At 24.5% G+C, this 15,902-nt stretch overlaps 1 protein-coding gene across 6 annotated transcripts; it reads right to left on the reverse strand.

Annotated features, from left to right (window-relative positions):
• Positions 1 to 3,696: 3,696 nt before the first annotated feature.
• LOC130671241 (E3 ubiquitin-protein ligase KCMF1-like) lies at positions 3,697 to 15,899 on the reverse strand. Of its 6 annotated transcripts, none has more exons than XM_057475199.1 (9): positions 15,786 to 15,899; positions 12,904 to 13,000; positions 11,615 to 11,782; positions 11,173 to 11,312; positions 10,795 to 10,991; positions 9,035 to 9,233; positions 8,621 to 8,964; positions 6,309 to 6,924; positions 3,697 to 4,150 (listed from the first exon to the last, which is right to left on the reverse strand). In XM_057475199.1, the coding sequence occupies exons 2-9, from the start codon at positions 12,917 to 12,919 to the stop codon at positions 3,929 to 3,931; spliced, it is 1,902 nt and encodes a 633-aa protein (XP_057331182.1). In that variant the 5' UTR covers positions 12,920 to 13,000; positions 15,786 to 15,899; the 3' UTR covers positions 3,697 to 3,928. The 6 variants fall into 6 exon arrangements, with proteins under 6 accessions (XP_057331182.1, XP_057331103.1, XP_057331425.1 ...); XM_057475120.1 differs by lacking the exon at positions 15,786 to 15,899 and adding an exon at positions 13,464 to 13,499; XM_057475442.1 differs by lacking the exon at positions 15,786 to 15,899 and adding an exon at positions 13,273 to 13,424 and having other exon boundaries at positions 9,035 to 9,215.
• Between the last annotated feature and the right edge of the window lie 3 nt (positions 15,900 to 15,902).

The raw sequence follows: 15,902 nt of genomic DNA on the forward strand, positions 1-15,902 counted from the left end.
ATTGGCGCCGCCATTTAAAATAAACGCGCGGGAAAATTCAAACTCTAAAATTTACATGAGTTTTAAATAAAGAATTAAAATAATAATTAATAATTAAATTAATCATTATATTTAAATATTAATTAACCCAGTATTCATTAGTATTAATTACTAATTAGTCCCGTAATTAACAATAACAATAATAATAATAATTACAATAATTATAATAATTAAACATAAATTTAAATGTAAGAAATAAAAAAAAATATCAGACAAATGGAAAAAAGTCATATATTATATATATTTATATATAGTCTCCGCACACATCAAGCGACATCTAAGACAAAAGGCGGGATATTTAAAAAAAAATGTTAGTAAAAAAAATATTTAACTGAAAATAATAAATAAATAAATCAAATTAAATCTAATTTAGACCTACCCGTGTAAAAAAAATTCGTTCCAAAAAGATTCCAAAAAAGTTCCGCATGTGGAACTTCTAAACATGAGACAGATTAGAACTTCGAATGGACCTTTTTTGGAACGTTAGTAATTTTGATGGTATGAGCAAACTTAGAGTCAAAAAAGGACGTTCTTGGAACTTTTTTGGAATTTTTTATGGACATTTTTTTTAGTTCTATAAAAAATTCAAAAGTAGTGATTTTTGAACTATTTTGGCATGTTTCTTGAACGTCTTTATTCTACAAAAGATACAAAAGGAGTGATTTTGGAAAATTTTTGGAACGCCTTTTTTATTTTGTAAAAGAGTCAAAAATGGTGATTCTGGAACTTTTTTGGAATGTTTTTGGAACTTCTATTTTAGTTCAATAATAGGGTGTAAAGTAATGATTTTTGGACCAATTTTAAATATTTTTGGAATGTCATAAAAACTTTTGTTTTACCATCAAAATTACTAACGTTCCAAAAAAGTTCTATTCGAAGTTCTAATCTGTCTCATGTTTAGAAGTTCCACATACGAAACTTTTTTGGAATCTTTTTGGAACGAATTTTTTTTACACGGGTATTTATAATTTATTTTTCAACATTTTTTTTAAATTGAATTTAATTATTCATTTATTTTTTTTTTTTTTTATTACAAATCTTTGCACTGAGAAAAAATTTCTCTTCGGACAATTAAATTGGTTTATTAAATTCTGTTAAACTAAAATTTATTTGGGACAACTAAATTTTATTACTAAAATTTTCCTTATTCTCTTAATAATATAGATGATAAGAATTTAAATAACTAATATTAGCAATTAATAAAATATTCTACTTTAATTAATAATTAAAATTATCGATCAATTATATTTTTATAAATGGAAAGAACAAAAAAAAAATAAATAAATAAAATTGTAAAATTATTAAGATTTTTGTTGAATATTTTTTAATTATTCATTTATTTTTTTTTTTAATATAATAATAATATTAATTAATAATGTAATAATTATTATTTTAATATGTAACAATAGTTGCCATTCACTCTTATTAATTAGCAATCATTGTATTGACACATCTATAAATAATTAAATGATAAGATTAGTATAACAAAAAAAAAAGTTTGAATAAATTAGCGCGAAAAAAAATGTATAATACAAACAAAAATAAATATATGTATTTTTGTTTGTTTGTTTAAATTAATTATTTATTTTATTTAACTAATTAATTAAATATAATTATTATTAAATTGTTTTTTTAATTAAATAATAGCTTGCGTATAAAGCTTTTTTTTTAATTCATTATTTTCATTAAATGATTTTCAAGACACTGGATTAATTACGACATAATCACTGAGATATATTTATTAATTGTATAAATAAATTCCTTATTATTAATAAAAAAAAAGAAACTTTTTTGTTTTAACTATAGGACAAGAAAAAATGACTAAAAAATGATGATTGGGTTTAGAGATTTTTTTTTTTGAAGGAAAGAAAAATTGAAGGAAAATAAAATTATTTATAAAGTTTATGATTTAATTAATGAAATTGTAATCGTGGGTAAAGTATTAAAGATACAAAAAAAAAAAATTAACAAGGGAAAGGTTAAATTTATATAAAAAAGGTCTGATTAATATTTTACGTAAATCCAATCGATGATCGTATTGACAATTGTTGAATTTTTTCGACTGAATAGTAATTGAGAAAAGTGACAAAAAATTTAAATTTCAGAATGAATGGAAAAATTTTTAGAATCGATGGAATAAATTATAATAGATTAGATAAATTTGTTAATTTTAATTTTTGTTTTGGTACAAATTTTTTCTATGACTTGATTAAATAGTAGAAGACTAAATAAATAAAATAATAAAAGTAAAGAATTGATGAGGAAAGAATGAACATTGAATCAATTTATTTTATCACTAGAGTCGTTTGATTCATAAATGATGATAAGCAAAAGTTTAAATAATTTTATTATAAATTATAAATTCGAATTGGGGAAGTTGAACACAACTTAAAGTATTTCCTGTCTTTGTTTAAGTAAAAATAAATAATTAAAGATTAAGTTATAAAAAAAGTTTGAATAATATATTGCGGCCTCGTTTATGAGGATACTTTAAATAATTATTTTTTATAATTCATTTCGTTTAACATAATTTCAATCGCGGAATTATTTTTTCCCCAAGATTATTATCTCTGGTCACCGTGAGGTCAAAAAATAATTTAACCAACTTTACATTTATAGATTTTTTTTTAAACCCTTAGTTATATTATTTTAAATCGAAATAAACTATTTAAACTCCCGCTCATTGGTTTTTATTACTTACAAGACTCTAGTGACTAAATTAATTCATTTATTTCATTTCTTTTACTTTTTTTTATCAAATCCTATAATTATTTTTAATAACAAAAATAATTATAATACTCGAATATAATATTTTCCAAAATTTTGTCTATATGTGCCTAAAAAAAAAAAAAAATAGTTTCAACAAATTTTTTCGGCAGACGAAATACTCAAAATCACTTGTAACAAAAACACCGACGTCCATTTAATTAATCCAGTAAATAAATTATTCAGCATAAGACTCAAAAAATAATAATTTCCACTAGCATACAATCGCTGGCTATTTTAATTATTTATCACCTAATTAATTAATATATATTTACATTTACAATAACAGAGAAAAAACATTAAGTTTGCCCACTAATTACCACAAAATAATAACATTTAACAACAAACTTTTTATTACTTCAAATGCGTACTCTAAAATTACTTAATATCAATTAATAATTAAAATAATTATATTTTTTATCTCCATTATTATAAATGCAATTCATTATTTTCATAACTCGCACACGTTAAATTTTTTTTTTTTTTATTTATTATTCATGCAGACGCAAATTACAATAATTATAATAATAATAATAGTATTAATAATAGTTGATATTTACATTAAAAAAAAGACGTCGGCGCAATAATTAATAAAAAAAAAATGTATAGCAATTTATAATAGTACACATCAATATATATATATTTTTAAAAGTGTATATATATTCTCAGTGAGTGTCCAATTGAAATATATATTTCTTTCCTAATTGCATGGGTAATTAATTTTTATATAATTAAAAATTAACTGGAGCAATTAACTGGGATCAACTTATCAATATATAATAATAATAATAATATTAATAATAATAATAATAATAATAATAATAATAATAATAATAATAATAATAATAATAATTAACAACAATGATGAGGTGTTCTAAACAGCGCTAGGACTAGTGCTAAAGGATTAGGATTTATTTATTATTATAATTTTAATTAATTAATAATTTTTAAAATGTAATTTAATTACTTAGTTTTCTTTAATTAAGGACCTTTCCGATTAATATTTTTTTTTATAAGATAAAAATAAAGAAAAAAAAAAGAACAAAAACATTAAATGAATAAAGCGTTAATTATTTTTTTTTGTTTATGTTTTTTTTAGGGGCATAAAATCTAGAGACGGGGGTTAGTGGGGTGGTGGTGGTTCTGTTGATTGGTTTCTACCGTCAACAGATCGTACAGGTTTTCTACGTGATGAATTTGTTGTTACGTTGACAGAATTAACACCACCCCGACTACTTAAATATGCTGGTGGTTGAGATGCACCGATTGTTGTTGCTGATTCTCTTATTGTACCAGTACCCGTGTTTCGTGTTGGTGGTAATGGCGGCAGTGGTTGCTGCAATACCTATTTTTATTATTATATATTCTTAAATATATATATTAGACTCTATTCTTATATATATTAGACTGATTCAAAAAAATCGAATAATTGTTTTTTTCTTCATTATATCAAAAATATTGTTGGAAATGACGAAAAAAAATACTGTGAAAGTTTGAGGTCTTAATATTAATATTAACAGCTGCCGCATCGCAATTCTCTATTTCCCGTTTAAATAATATGGGAAAATTTATTTTTTAAGCTTTGGAATTTTGTAGCTGACGGTGGGACCAATACTTTTAAATGTTCAAGTCATATTCTTATGGAAAATTTAACGCTCTACAAAAAAGGTCTCTTATAATTTTTCGAAATTTTCATTTCTTCAAAATTTATTCGAAGTTGAAGTTAGATTGACGATAAATTTTTACATTTTTTGAATTTTTTGACGTAACCATCAACTTTATCGGAAAATTTTATAGGACATTTTTGTAGAGCATTTATTCCTATAACTTATCTTAGAGAAAATTTTCGATATTTCTCACAAGTCGTAAGTTATTTACAATTAACTGAAAATTTAATATAATTAATTTTAAGCAACAAAATTTAGATTATTTAAGAAAATTTTCAGTTAATTGCAAATAACTTACGACTTGTGAGAAATATCGAAAATTTTCTATAAGATAAATTATAGGAAATAAAATGCTCTACAAAAATGTCCTATAAAATTTTCCGATAAAGTTGATGGTTGCGTCAAAAAATTAAAAAAATGTAAAAATTTATCGTCAATCTAACTTCAACTTCGAATAACTTTTGGAGAAATAAAAATATCGAAAAATTATAAGAGACCTTTTTTGTAGAGCGTCAAATTTCCCATAAGAATATGACTTGAACATTTAAAAGTATTGGTCCTACCGAGAGTTACAAAATTCCAAAGCTTAAAAAATAAATTTTCCCATGTTATTTAAACGGGAAATAGAAAATCGCGATGCGGCAGTTGTTTATATTAATATTAAGAGCTCAAACTTTCACAGTATTTTTTTTTCGTCATTTCCAACAATATTTTCGATATAATGAAGAAAAAAAAAATTAGTCGATTTTTTTGAATCAGTCTAATGTATATACTTTGGTTTTAATTTTTTTTTTATAAAAAAAAAAATAATTTCTATAGAATTAAATATTTAAATTTCAAATAATTAATTCCTAAGTTTGATACTAATTTTTTTAGGTATTTTGAAAATTTTTCAAGCTCAAATTTTATTTCTTTTAATCATTAAATAAAAAAAAAATAATCAATTGTAAATTATTTTACTGTTTAAAAATTATGGTCAAGGTCGAGAAATGAGGAGTCACTTATTTTTTATTGTAAAATTACTTCTATGAAAATTAAATTTATGTGCGAAAAAGAAAAATTTTAGAAATAAATAAATCCCAGTTTTAGACCTTTACCAAAATTTTATATTTTATAAAAAAAATCATAACGGTCACAAAAAGTCTATAAGACGGTGGGAATAAATATTTTATAAATCCTATGTAAACACTTATTGAAGCTAGTATTCATTTTGATGATAAATTTATATTTTTTATTACGAAAAAAAAACTATGACGAAAAAAATGACTTTTTAAGGACAGATATAAAAATCTGTTTTTTTAAATTTTAAACTCAATTTTTGTCAAATTATTAGGAATATACTGAGATATGAAATCGATAAAAGAATTTATTTCCCAAAAATATTTTCAATTCAATAAATAAATTTCAAAATTTTCTTCAGAAAATTAAAAAGTCATTCCGACAAAAGTATGAATGGTTTTTCGTAAATATCTCTGTAAATATTCAATTTTGAAAAAAATTGTAGGATACCTTTTTTGTAGCCCTTTAAATTCTCTACAAAAAAGGTGTCTTATATTTTTTTCAAAAACTAAATATTCATCATGATATTTTAGTTTGCAATTGTAAGAATTAGATCCAGAACAAAAGCATTAAAATTTTCCGAAACTCGATGCAATCAACGATCTAATTTTTTATTTTAAATTTACATTTAAATCACGACATCTACTGATATCTATTCAGATTCATGTAGATCTTAAATATTTTTTCCCTTGACATTAAAATTGTCTGGGGTCTTATAGACCAAGTGACCGTTAAAGATTAATAATAAAATTAATTAAATAAAATAAATTAATTTACCAATGGCTGAGGAGGTAAAACATTATGCATTAATGTTTGAACAATTGGATTTGCTGATGGAAGTCCAGCTTGAGTTTGTAAATTACTAGCGACACTACTAGTTGCCGTATGCGTATTTGACGCTACTGTACTCTGCGACTGGGTTTGAATTTGTGTTTGGGTTTGTGGTGACGGTGACGGTGACGATGATTGTGGTCCTTGTCCAGTTGATGATGGAGTTGATGATTTAGATGTAATAGGTTGCGACTGTTCTCTCACAGCTTCTGCCACAGAAGGTGATGAATTACAAGAACTTGACTTGCTATCTCCATCAGCATCTCTGTCAACATCTTTATCTTTATCTTTGTCTTTATTACTATCAGTAGAATCACATAACGTTGTAGTTGATTTTGTTTCCGAGCTTACAGTCACTGTTGTTGGTCGTGACAATTCTTGTAGTGCTTGTAATGCCATTTGTGATTGTAATTGTAACTGTTGTTTTTCTAATTGTTCTGTTAATTCAGCAACTGTTTGAGACAATGTACCGATTACCAACTCACGAACAAATAAACTACGATTTGCATTATCACGTTCTATATTCTGCAACTGGGTTTCTGATAGGCTTGATGTAATGCATCTGAAAAATTTATTATTATTATTATTCAAATTAATTTATTATTGTATAATTATAAATAGTGTATTGCATACCTAGGCCAGTAAAATAAGAAAAGTCTCAGAGCGTAATTGTTGGCCGAGGCTGACAAACATGTGGTCTGAGGCTTTCTTTTTTACTGGCCAAGGTGCGTATACTATTTTTCTGCTCGACGAAGCCGGAAAGTTGCAACTTCGTTCAGGGCAGCGGCCCGAAAGTTGCCACTTTCCGGCCGGAGGGCAGAACAATTAATTAGAATTGTTCTTTTTGCTCAGTATTTAAAAAATTTCATACTTTTTTTTATTTAAATAACTTACGTTCCATTTTACATCACTAAAAATAAAGACCCATTTTTCCCCTCAATTAAATAAACAAATTTCATGACCGATTATGCTTCGCAAAAATTTCAATACAGCCCATTTTACCTCATTCGAAAAAAAAATTACCCATCTTAACTCTTAAAAATAAATATTTCGGTTGCTTTCAAATAAATTATTTTTGCAATTTAATAAAAAACTATGAGGTGACAATCTTACCTCTTACTCAAATAAAAATCTTTGACATTTTATTGCTTCAAAAAAAAATTGTTTCTTCAATTTTATATTAATTTTGTCTCATAAAAAATAAATAAAAAAAAATTCACGGTAATCACAATTTTTTATGACCTATTTTACCCTATCACTAAACAAATGACTCATTTTACCTCGGAAATTTTTTTACCTTAAAACTTTTAATAAAAATTTATAATACGGCCCACTTTACCTCACTATTAAAAAATAACTCATTTTACTTTTAAAATAAATTTATCTGTTGATTTTCTTATAAAAAAAATTGACTACTCGAGAAAATATTCTAGGATCCATTTTACCCTTCAATTAAATAAAAAATTTACCTATCAACTCAATACGTCTCGCAACAAATTTTCTTACCCTAAAAATTTAAATACGACCCATTTTACCTCTCAATTGAATAAAAAATTTTCATATGACCCATTTTACCTCTTACTCAAATAAAAATTTTCATGACTAAATTCAGAAATCAATTTTATATCAATTTTGCCTCATAAAAATTAAAAAAAAAAAATTTACTCCAATAAAAACTTTTTCCAGCCCATTTTACCCTATCACTTAAAAAATGACTCATTTTTCCTCGGAAAAAACTTTAATAAAAATTTACAATACGGCCCATTTTACCTCACTATTAAAAAATAACAAATTTTACCTCTTACATAAATTTTTCTATAGATTTTGTCTTAAAAAAAATATTTTCTACCAAAAAAAAATTGTATGACTCATTTTACCCCCAATTAAATGAAAAATTTTCGATGCCCCATTTTACCTCTTCTTCAAATAAAAATCTCCATGTAATGACTAATTTCGTCTCCTAAGATATAAATTTTGTCATAAAAATAAAAAATAAAATTTACTCCAGTAAAAACTTTTCCGACCCATCTTACCCTATCATTAAAAAAAATGACTTATTTTTCCTCGGAAAAAATTTTAATGCAAATTTATAATACGGCTCATTTAACCCCCGAGCTCTATATAGTAATTTTGGCAAGTTATCATTAATATAAATAAATATATAAACCAAGGCTGAAAAAAACTAATAATATCTTCAATCATGCCATGATAAAATAATATGATTGAAAAAATCTACAGCATAAAAAGAAAATAATTACCTAGGTAATAAAAACATTGAATTTTGTGAATTGGCAGATCCGGTGGACGGGTTAACATTACTCGTATTATTATTACTCGATGAATTATTAGCAACAATACCAGCCATTGTTGAATGATGATGATGATTACCACCAGTACCAGTACCACCACCACTACCACCAGCAGTACCAGAACTACTACCACTACCACCAGCACTTCCACTACCACTAGTACTACCAATAGCACTACTGCTGGTACCACTTCCACCAGCAGAACTTCCAGTACCACTGGTACCACCGGTAACTGAACCGATAGCTTGTGGTTGTCTTCTTGGTAATCGTTCCAATTGATGTCTTGATGCAGCCTACATATAATTTTATCAATAAATAATTAAATTAATTTATTTAGTTATTATTAATCATCAATAAACTCACTCTAACTTGCTGACGTTCTAATTGTAATTGCATTTGCAGCTGCTGTAGTTGTGAAGTCTGGCCAGTATTTGTTCCTGCACGTCGTACTCCAGATAATTGCGACAATAATTCAGCTATTGGATCTATACTGTCACGGCTACTGGGACTTAGACCACCGGATGAACTGAAAAGCATGTTGGACCTGAAGGTCCTGTCGTCACTAAACAATTATAAGATAACAGGGAAAGAAAAAAAAAAAAAAAAAAAAAGAGAATAATAATACTTAGATATTTTGTCACCAATAAATCACGTTTTTAAATTGAAATGTTGTTTTTAATTATTAGTATTTTTAAATGGAATTTATGAATGATTTACTGCTAGCAAAAAAAATTGAAAGAGGATTTAAGTTGAAAGAAAAAATTGCTAAGAGAGTTTGGATTTTTTAAAAAATAAATTCTAGTAAAAAAATAATAGAAAGTGAGCAAAGTAGAATTTTTACAATGAAATTAAAATATTTTATACATTATTATTATTTTTATTGTCGTAATTTGTGTCTGCATGAGTAATAAAAAAAAAAAAATTTAACGTGTGCGAGATGTGAAAATAATAAATTGCATTTATAATAATGGAGATAAAAAATATAATTGTTTTAATTATTAATTGATATTAAGTAATTTTAGAGTACGCATTTGAAGTAATAAAAAGTTTGTTGTTAAATGTTATTATTTTGTGGTAATTAGTGGGCAAACTTAATGTTTTTTCTCTGTTATTGTAAATGTAAATATATATTAATTAATTAGGTGATAAATAATTAAAATAGTCAGCGATTGTATGCTAGTGGAAATTATTATTTTTTGAGTCTTATGCTGAATAATTTATTTACTGGATTAATTAAATGGACGTCGGTGTTTTTGTTACAAGTGATTTTGAGTATTTCGTCTGTCGGAAAAATTTGTTGAAATTTTTTTTTTTTTTTTTTTTAGGCACATATGGACAAAATTTTGGAAAATATTATATTCGAGTATTATAATTATTTTTGTTATTAAAAATAATTATAGGATTTGATAAAAAAAGTAAAAGAAATGAAATAAATGAATTAATTTAGTCACTAGAGTCTTGTAAGTAATAAAAACCAATGAGCAGGAGTTTAAATAGTTTATTTCGATTTAAAATAATATAACTAAGGGTTTAAAAAAAAATCTATAAATGTAAAGTTGGTAAAATTATTTTTTGACCTCACGGTGACCAGAGATAATAATCTTGGGGAAAAAATAATCCCGCGATTGAAATTATGTTAAACGAAATGAATTATAAAAAATAATTATTTAAAGTATCCTCATAAACGAGGCCGCAATATATTATTCAAACTTTTTTTATAACTTAATCTTTAATTATTTATTTTTACTCAAACAAAGACAGGAAATACTTTAAGTTATGTTCAACTTCCCCAATTCAAATTTATAATTTATAATAAAATTATTTAAACTTTTGCTTATCATCATTTATGAATCAAACGACTCTAGTGATAAAATGAATTGATTCAATGTTCATTCTTTCCTCATCAATTCTTTACTTTCACTACTTAATTTATTTAGTCTTCTACTATTTAATCAAGTCATAATAATAATTTGTGCCAAAACAAAAATTATAATCAACACATTTATCTACTCTATTATAATTTCAAATACATGAACTTTTAATTTCATTGTAAATTTTTTCTACCAAGCAATTAATGTCAATGATTAAATTTATGATTAACTAAATTAAATAGAAGTATATACCGTCTAGTTCGTTGACCACCAGCTCCACGCGATGAATGTGGTATCCTTCGAGGACCATGTCGCGAAGATGTCGGTTCATCAAGTAAGGATATTAAATCTCTAGGTCCACTGCGATGTTCAGTAGTCAAGTGATTTGCAAAATCATCTGTTACATGATTTGGATCACCCCCAGGTAATGATGCACATACTGGACATACCTGTTATACATATTTTATATAATTAAATCCCGTTATCCAACCAATCAATTTAATTATCAATTAATATTTATACATAATTACCACTAATTTAAAAAAATAATAAATTTACGAAATTATAAAAATTTGATTTTAAAAATCTTTTAAATTAAATAAGTTTAGAAAAAAAAAACTGAGTACTTACCACTTCAAATGTAGTATCCGGATGATCTGATGCCACATGTTCTTGTAAGGTTGCTTCGGTAAAACCCATTCTTGTACAATATGGACAAGTTAATGATTGTGGCTGTTCAACACTTACACCCTCACCACCATAATAAAGTTCTTAAATAAAATATTATTATTTTTTATTGATTTTAATTAAAGATAAATAAATTTTAGAGTACAGTAAAAAACAAAAAAAAATTTTTCTTAGTTTAGGGTACGATTGAGTCTAAACGAAAGAAAAAATTTTTCCTGCAATATCTTGGGGTGTCAAATGAAAGTTATGCTCGAGGTGCTCGAAGAATGTCAGGATAAATTTTTTTTAAATTAGTTTTAAAACTTTGATCACAATTTTATTAAAATTACGTCTGTTGGCTGAAAATTTATAACTTATCTACGTCAATTTAAAAATAAATAATTACCAAAATCAGTTCTTGTTAGTATACATTGCATTGGATGATCAGATAAATGTCGTGTTGTTGTTGCTCCAGCTTCATAGCAGCTAGCACATAAATCATAATCATAGCACACTAGGCACTTGTATCTACGACCCCGAAAGTTTCCTTTTAAACAGGAGTCGCAACTTACTCCTAAAATAAAAAATTTATTTATTAATTTCTTAATCTGCTAATGAATGATTGAATTTCAACTGCGACTTAAAAAAAATAAAAGATCAAAGTACTAAAAATATAATTGTATAATAAATTTGATAAATATTATTTGTATAATTAAAATAATAATGATAATAAATTCTATAAATATCATAAGGACGTTAATAAAAAAAATCAATTGTCTATTGTTGAAATAACCAATAAAAATATACACATTAATTATTACTCAATAATCAGAACCTTCAAATAAATAATACATTAAAATAGTTAAAAATTTTTAATAATTAACTAAATAAAAATATATATATATATATATATATATATATATATATATATATATATATATATATATATATATATATATATATATATATATATATATATATATATATATATATATATATATATATATATATATATATATATATATATATATATATATATATATATATATATATATGTATATATATGAAACAAATATTTATATTTATATTTATATTATGCAACAGTTTAAAAATTTATAAATTCAACAATTACTCCGATTAATTAATTATTTTAAATTAACGTAAGCAATTAATTAACTAAATTAATTAATTAATAAATCAAACAACAAATAAATTAATTTTCGTAACAATCTAAAGTATTTTTAATCAAAATGGCACCAATACCACAGTATAATTAGGTCAAATTAATTGGAATAAAATAAATAAATTAGTAATTGATGAATTATTTAAATTTAAAAAAATGAAATTAAAAAGAACTTTTTTTTAATTTACTAAAAAAAACATTTATGTGCTGCCATCTTAATTACTCATGTAATTTTCAAGTTAATAATAAATTATATTTTATTAATGGATTTCCAATTTTTTTTTTTAAATTTTCTTGCTGCCATTTAAATTAATCCTGTAATTTTAATTATTATTTAATAAATAAAATAATTAATGAGGAGTAAAAAATTTCATTAATAAAAAATAAAAACTTTTTTTTTATAGAAAATTCAGAATTAAAATTTATAATTAGTATTGATAGGAAAATATATATATACATATATATAGATATATATAATAATAGAGTTATATATAAGTAAATTTGGTACATACCTTCATGACGACTCATTATTTTTCGTGTATAATATCACATACAATATAAATGCGTTAACTTGGGTCACTTGAATATATTTTTCTACAACTTTACTAGCTATCAATAATAATAATAATATTAATATTAATAATAATAATAATAATGAATTTAAAAATACTATTATTATAATCGTATTAAATAAATAAATATTTTAAATCCTAAATTTCACACTGAGTTTAAATATTTGTTAAATCACCCAAGTGTTAGTTATGTATCTATATGTATATATATATTTTTTAGTATTTGTATGTATGTATATTTATATATGTATATGTATATATATATAGATACTATTATTTAAATGGATTATTAAATAAACTAAATAGTACACAAAATTTAGTCTAACGTGACATGAAAAATTTTTCACGGAACAAAAAAAACGATATTTTTTTATACGATAAAATTTTTCACGATAAAAAACCTAACCCAACTGGGCTAATGTCACGTCGACGTTAACGTCTACGTTCACGTTTATGTTCATTTTTATATATAGAAGGAGTAAAAGAGAAAATAAATGTACCAGAGGATGCTTGAGGAGAGAGAGAGAGAGTTTTAGTTTTATAATAATTATTTTTATGGCTTTAAATCAGGAGTTGAAGAGAGATGGGACGAAACTGATGTGAGATGGAAGTGAAAAGTCAAGAAGTTGAGCCATTTTGAATTTTAAAGGCGCGGGTTTTAAAATGGAGGAGAGCGGGAAAATTTTAAATTTGATTTTTGGTTGTTTTTATAAATCCAGCCGAGCAGCAGAGACAATTTTAAGATGCCTTGTAAAAGGACAAGACAAATTCTATTTTGTCTCAAAGCCAAGTTTTTTTTATGTAAAACAGACATACAGATGTTAGTCCTAAAAAAAAAAAACTTCTTGACTGAAAGTAAATTTTGTGAAAACTTCAATTTTATTGGATAAAGTAGAAACCTCCTTTGATCAAGATAAATTTTCTTGGTTCAAGAAAATCTTTACTTGGTTCCCAAAAACGTTTGTCTTCCAAAATGTTTTCTTGATTCAAAATTTTTTTTTGCGTAGAAGTCATAGGAAATTTGTATTCTTTTTTCCTTCCTAAAAGAGTCATTTCAATCAAAAAATAGTTTAAATGATTTACTCGACAATTTTTGTCGTCACTTGTGTCAAGTTTTAAGCAGATATTTCTTCGGTGACATAAATTTTCTGATTTGTCAACATTTTGTTGCTTTATCGATAAGTGAAATAGCAGCCTAAAAACTGACATCTTATAGATGTCACAAAGCCAAGTGTGTTACTTGGGAATGCACTTGGCTTTATGACATCTATAAGATGATGGCAGTTTTGAAGCTGTTTTTTCATGAGTGTGAATGTAGCAGACATCAGGCAAATTTAAAATTATTAATGAGTAGAGTAAATGATTAATCAAATTAAATTTTTAAAAAATTTTGAAATTAACAAGTGCATTTTTTATAAATATTATTTTTTAAATTATTTAAGATTTTAAATTTTTCTGATGTCTGCTACATTCACACTCATGTTTTTTGACCTATCGATGAGACACCAAAATGATGACAAAACAATTAGAAAGTTGTTACCGAAAAAATGACAGAAGTGATGACAAAAAGTGAATTACAAATAATTGTCAAATATAAGTTATATAGTTTGACATTTTTGATTGAAATGTCTTTTTTAAGATGAGAAAAAGAAAACAAAAAATTTTTTATGACTCTAGAATCAATATCTGTAGGTTTTATTTATTTATAAAAACTTGGCATTGGAACGAAATAAAATTTTTCTTGACCTTTTAAATGACATCTTAAAGTTGTCTCTGTGCTACTTGGGAAATTTTTGGAAATGTTTTTCTGTTTTGTAAAAGTAGTAACTCCGTAGGCTCATTATTTAAAGAAATTTTATTTAATTTCGGGTACACATGGATGTAGATAAGGGATAACGTGTTACCATAATTCTGAAGTAACTTCAAAATTATTTTCGAGTAGTTTAGCATTAAAAAAGTTTTGTAAATCATAAAATAAAAAAAATTATTGACACAAATAAATTATCTAGGATAAAACTTTTTGTAAAATCGAGTGAAGGAACTTGAGTTTAAATACTAGATTGCAGAGGGCCAGTCATTAATTAGAATTAAAATTCAAGTAATTTGCTACATTATTGCAACAAATAATAAATGAACTTTTCTTATTACAAGTTTTCAATTTTTTTGTAATTAACTTTTTACGTTACAATATTTCTGCTGTAATTATTTTAGCAGTACAGTGTCAAGTTACTTGAGATTAATTGGATTTAATAGACAAGTATGATTAGTAATTTTGCAAAACCGAGTCAAGTCTTATGAAACGTTTATGATAATTAGATTCGCTACTTTATATTTCGTAATACAAAATTCTGGTTGATTTTTTATGGATCTGTTCATTTTAGATCTTCAAACTAATTTTTTTTTTGTTGGAAATAATTAATAGAAGCACATGGAAGCAATTTGTGCTCGAATAATTTCCAGATAAATTTTATAAAAATAGTTTTAAATTTTTGAACTCAATTTTTTCAAAATGACGTCTATGTAAGTTGTCACGTTATTGTTTATCTGCGTCCAATTTTGTCAGCAAGTTGATGTTCATATAAAATAAATAAATTTTAACAAAATTCCATGACAATTCTCCTCGAAAATCGAACAAAATTTTGAACAGTATTTTTAAAATAAAATCTTCCATTTTTCAAAATTTAAAAATACTTCAAACGGTCAGAAATCTTGTCATGATCAATTACTGGTCAATTTATCTCGTAATTTACTTCTAAGAGACATTAATTAAACCAAAACAACATATCTTAGCTCTGTAATCAAATTATTATTTAAATTTTTACCATTTACAAAAAGCGCGCGACATCTTCAAAAATTCAAATCATCCGTATTCTTATCAAGCCGCAATTTAATTTCAAACCTTACCCACATTTACTTCAACTAAAAAACTAAATTTATAA

This window comes from Microplitis mediator, chromosome 1 (genome assembly GCF_029852145.1).
Source record: "Microplitis mediator isolate UGA2020A chromosome 1, iyMicMedi2.1, whole genome shotgun sequence".
Classification (NCBI taxonomy): Eukaryota; Metazoa; Arthropoda; class Insecta; order Hymenoptera; family Braconidae; genus Microplitis; species Microplitis mediator.

Bases quoted from the DNA above. Each gene is read 5' to 3' on its own strand.
- LOC130671241 (XM_057475199.1), bottom strand. The intron at 8,965-9,034 runs GTGAGTTTATTG...AATTATATGTAG, and splicing joins TAGAACGTCAGCAAGTTAGA to GCTGCATCAAGACATCAATT. The intron at 4,151-6,308 runs GTAAATTAATTT...TAATAAAAATAG, and splicing joins TTTTACCTCCTCAGCCATTG to GTATTGCAGCAACCACTGCC.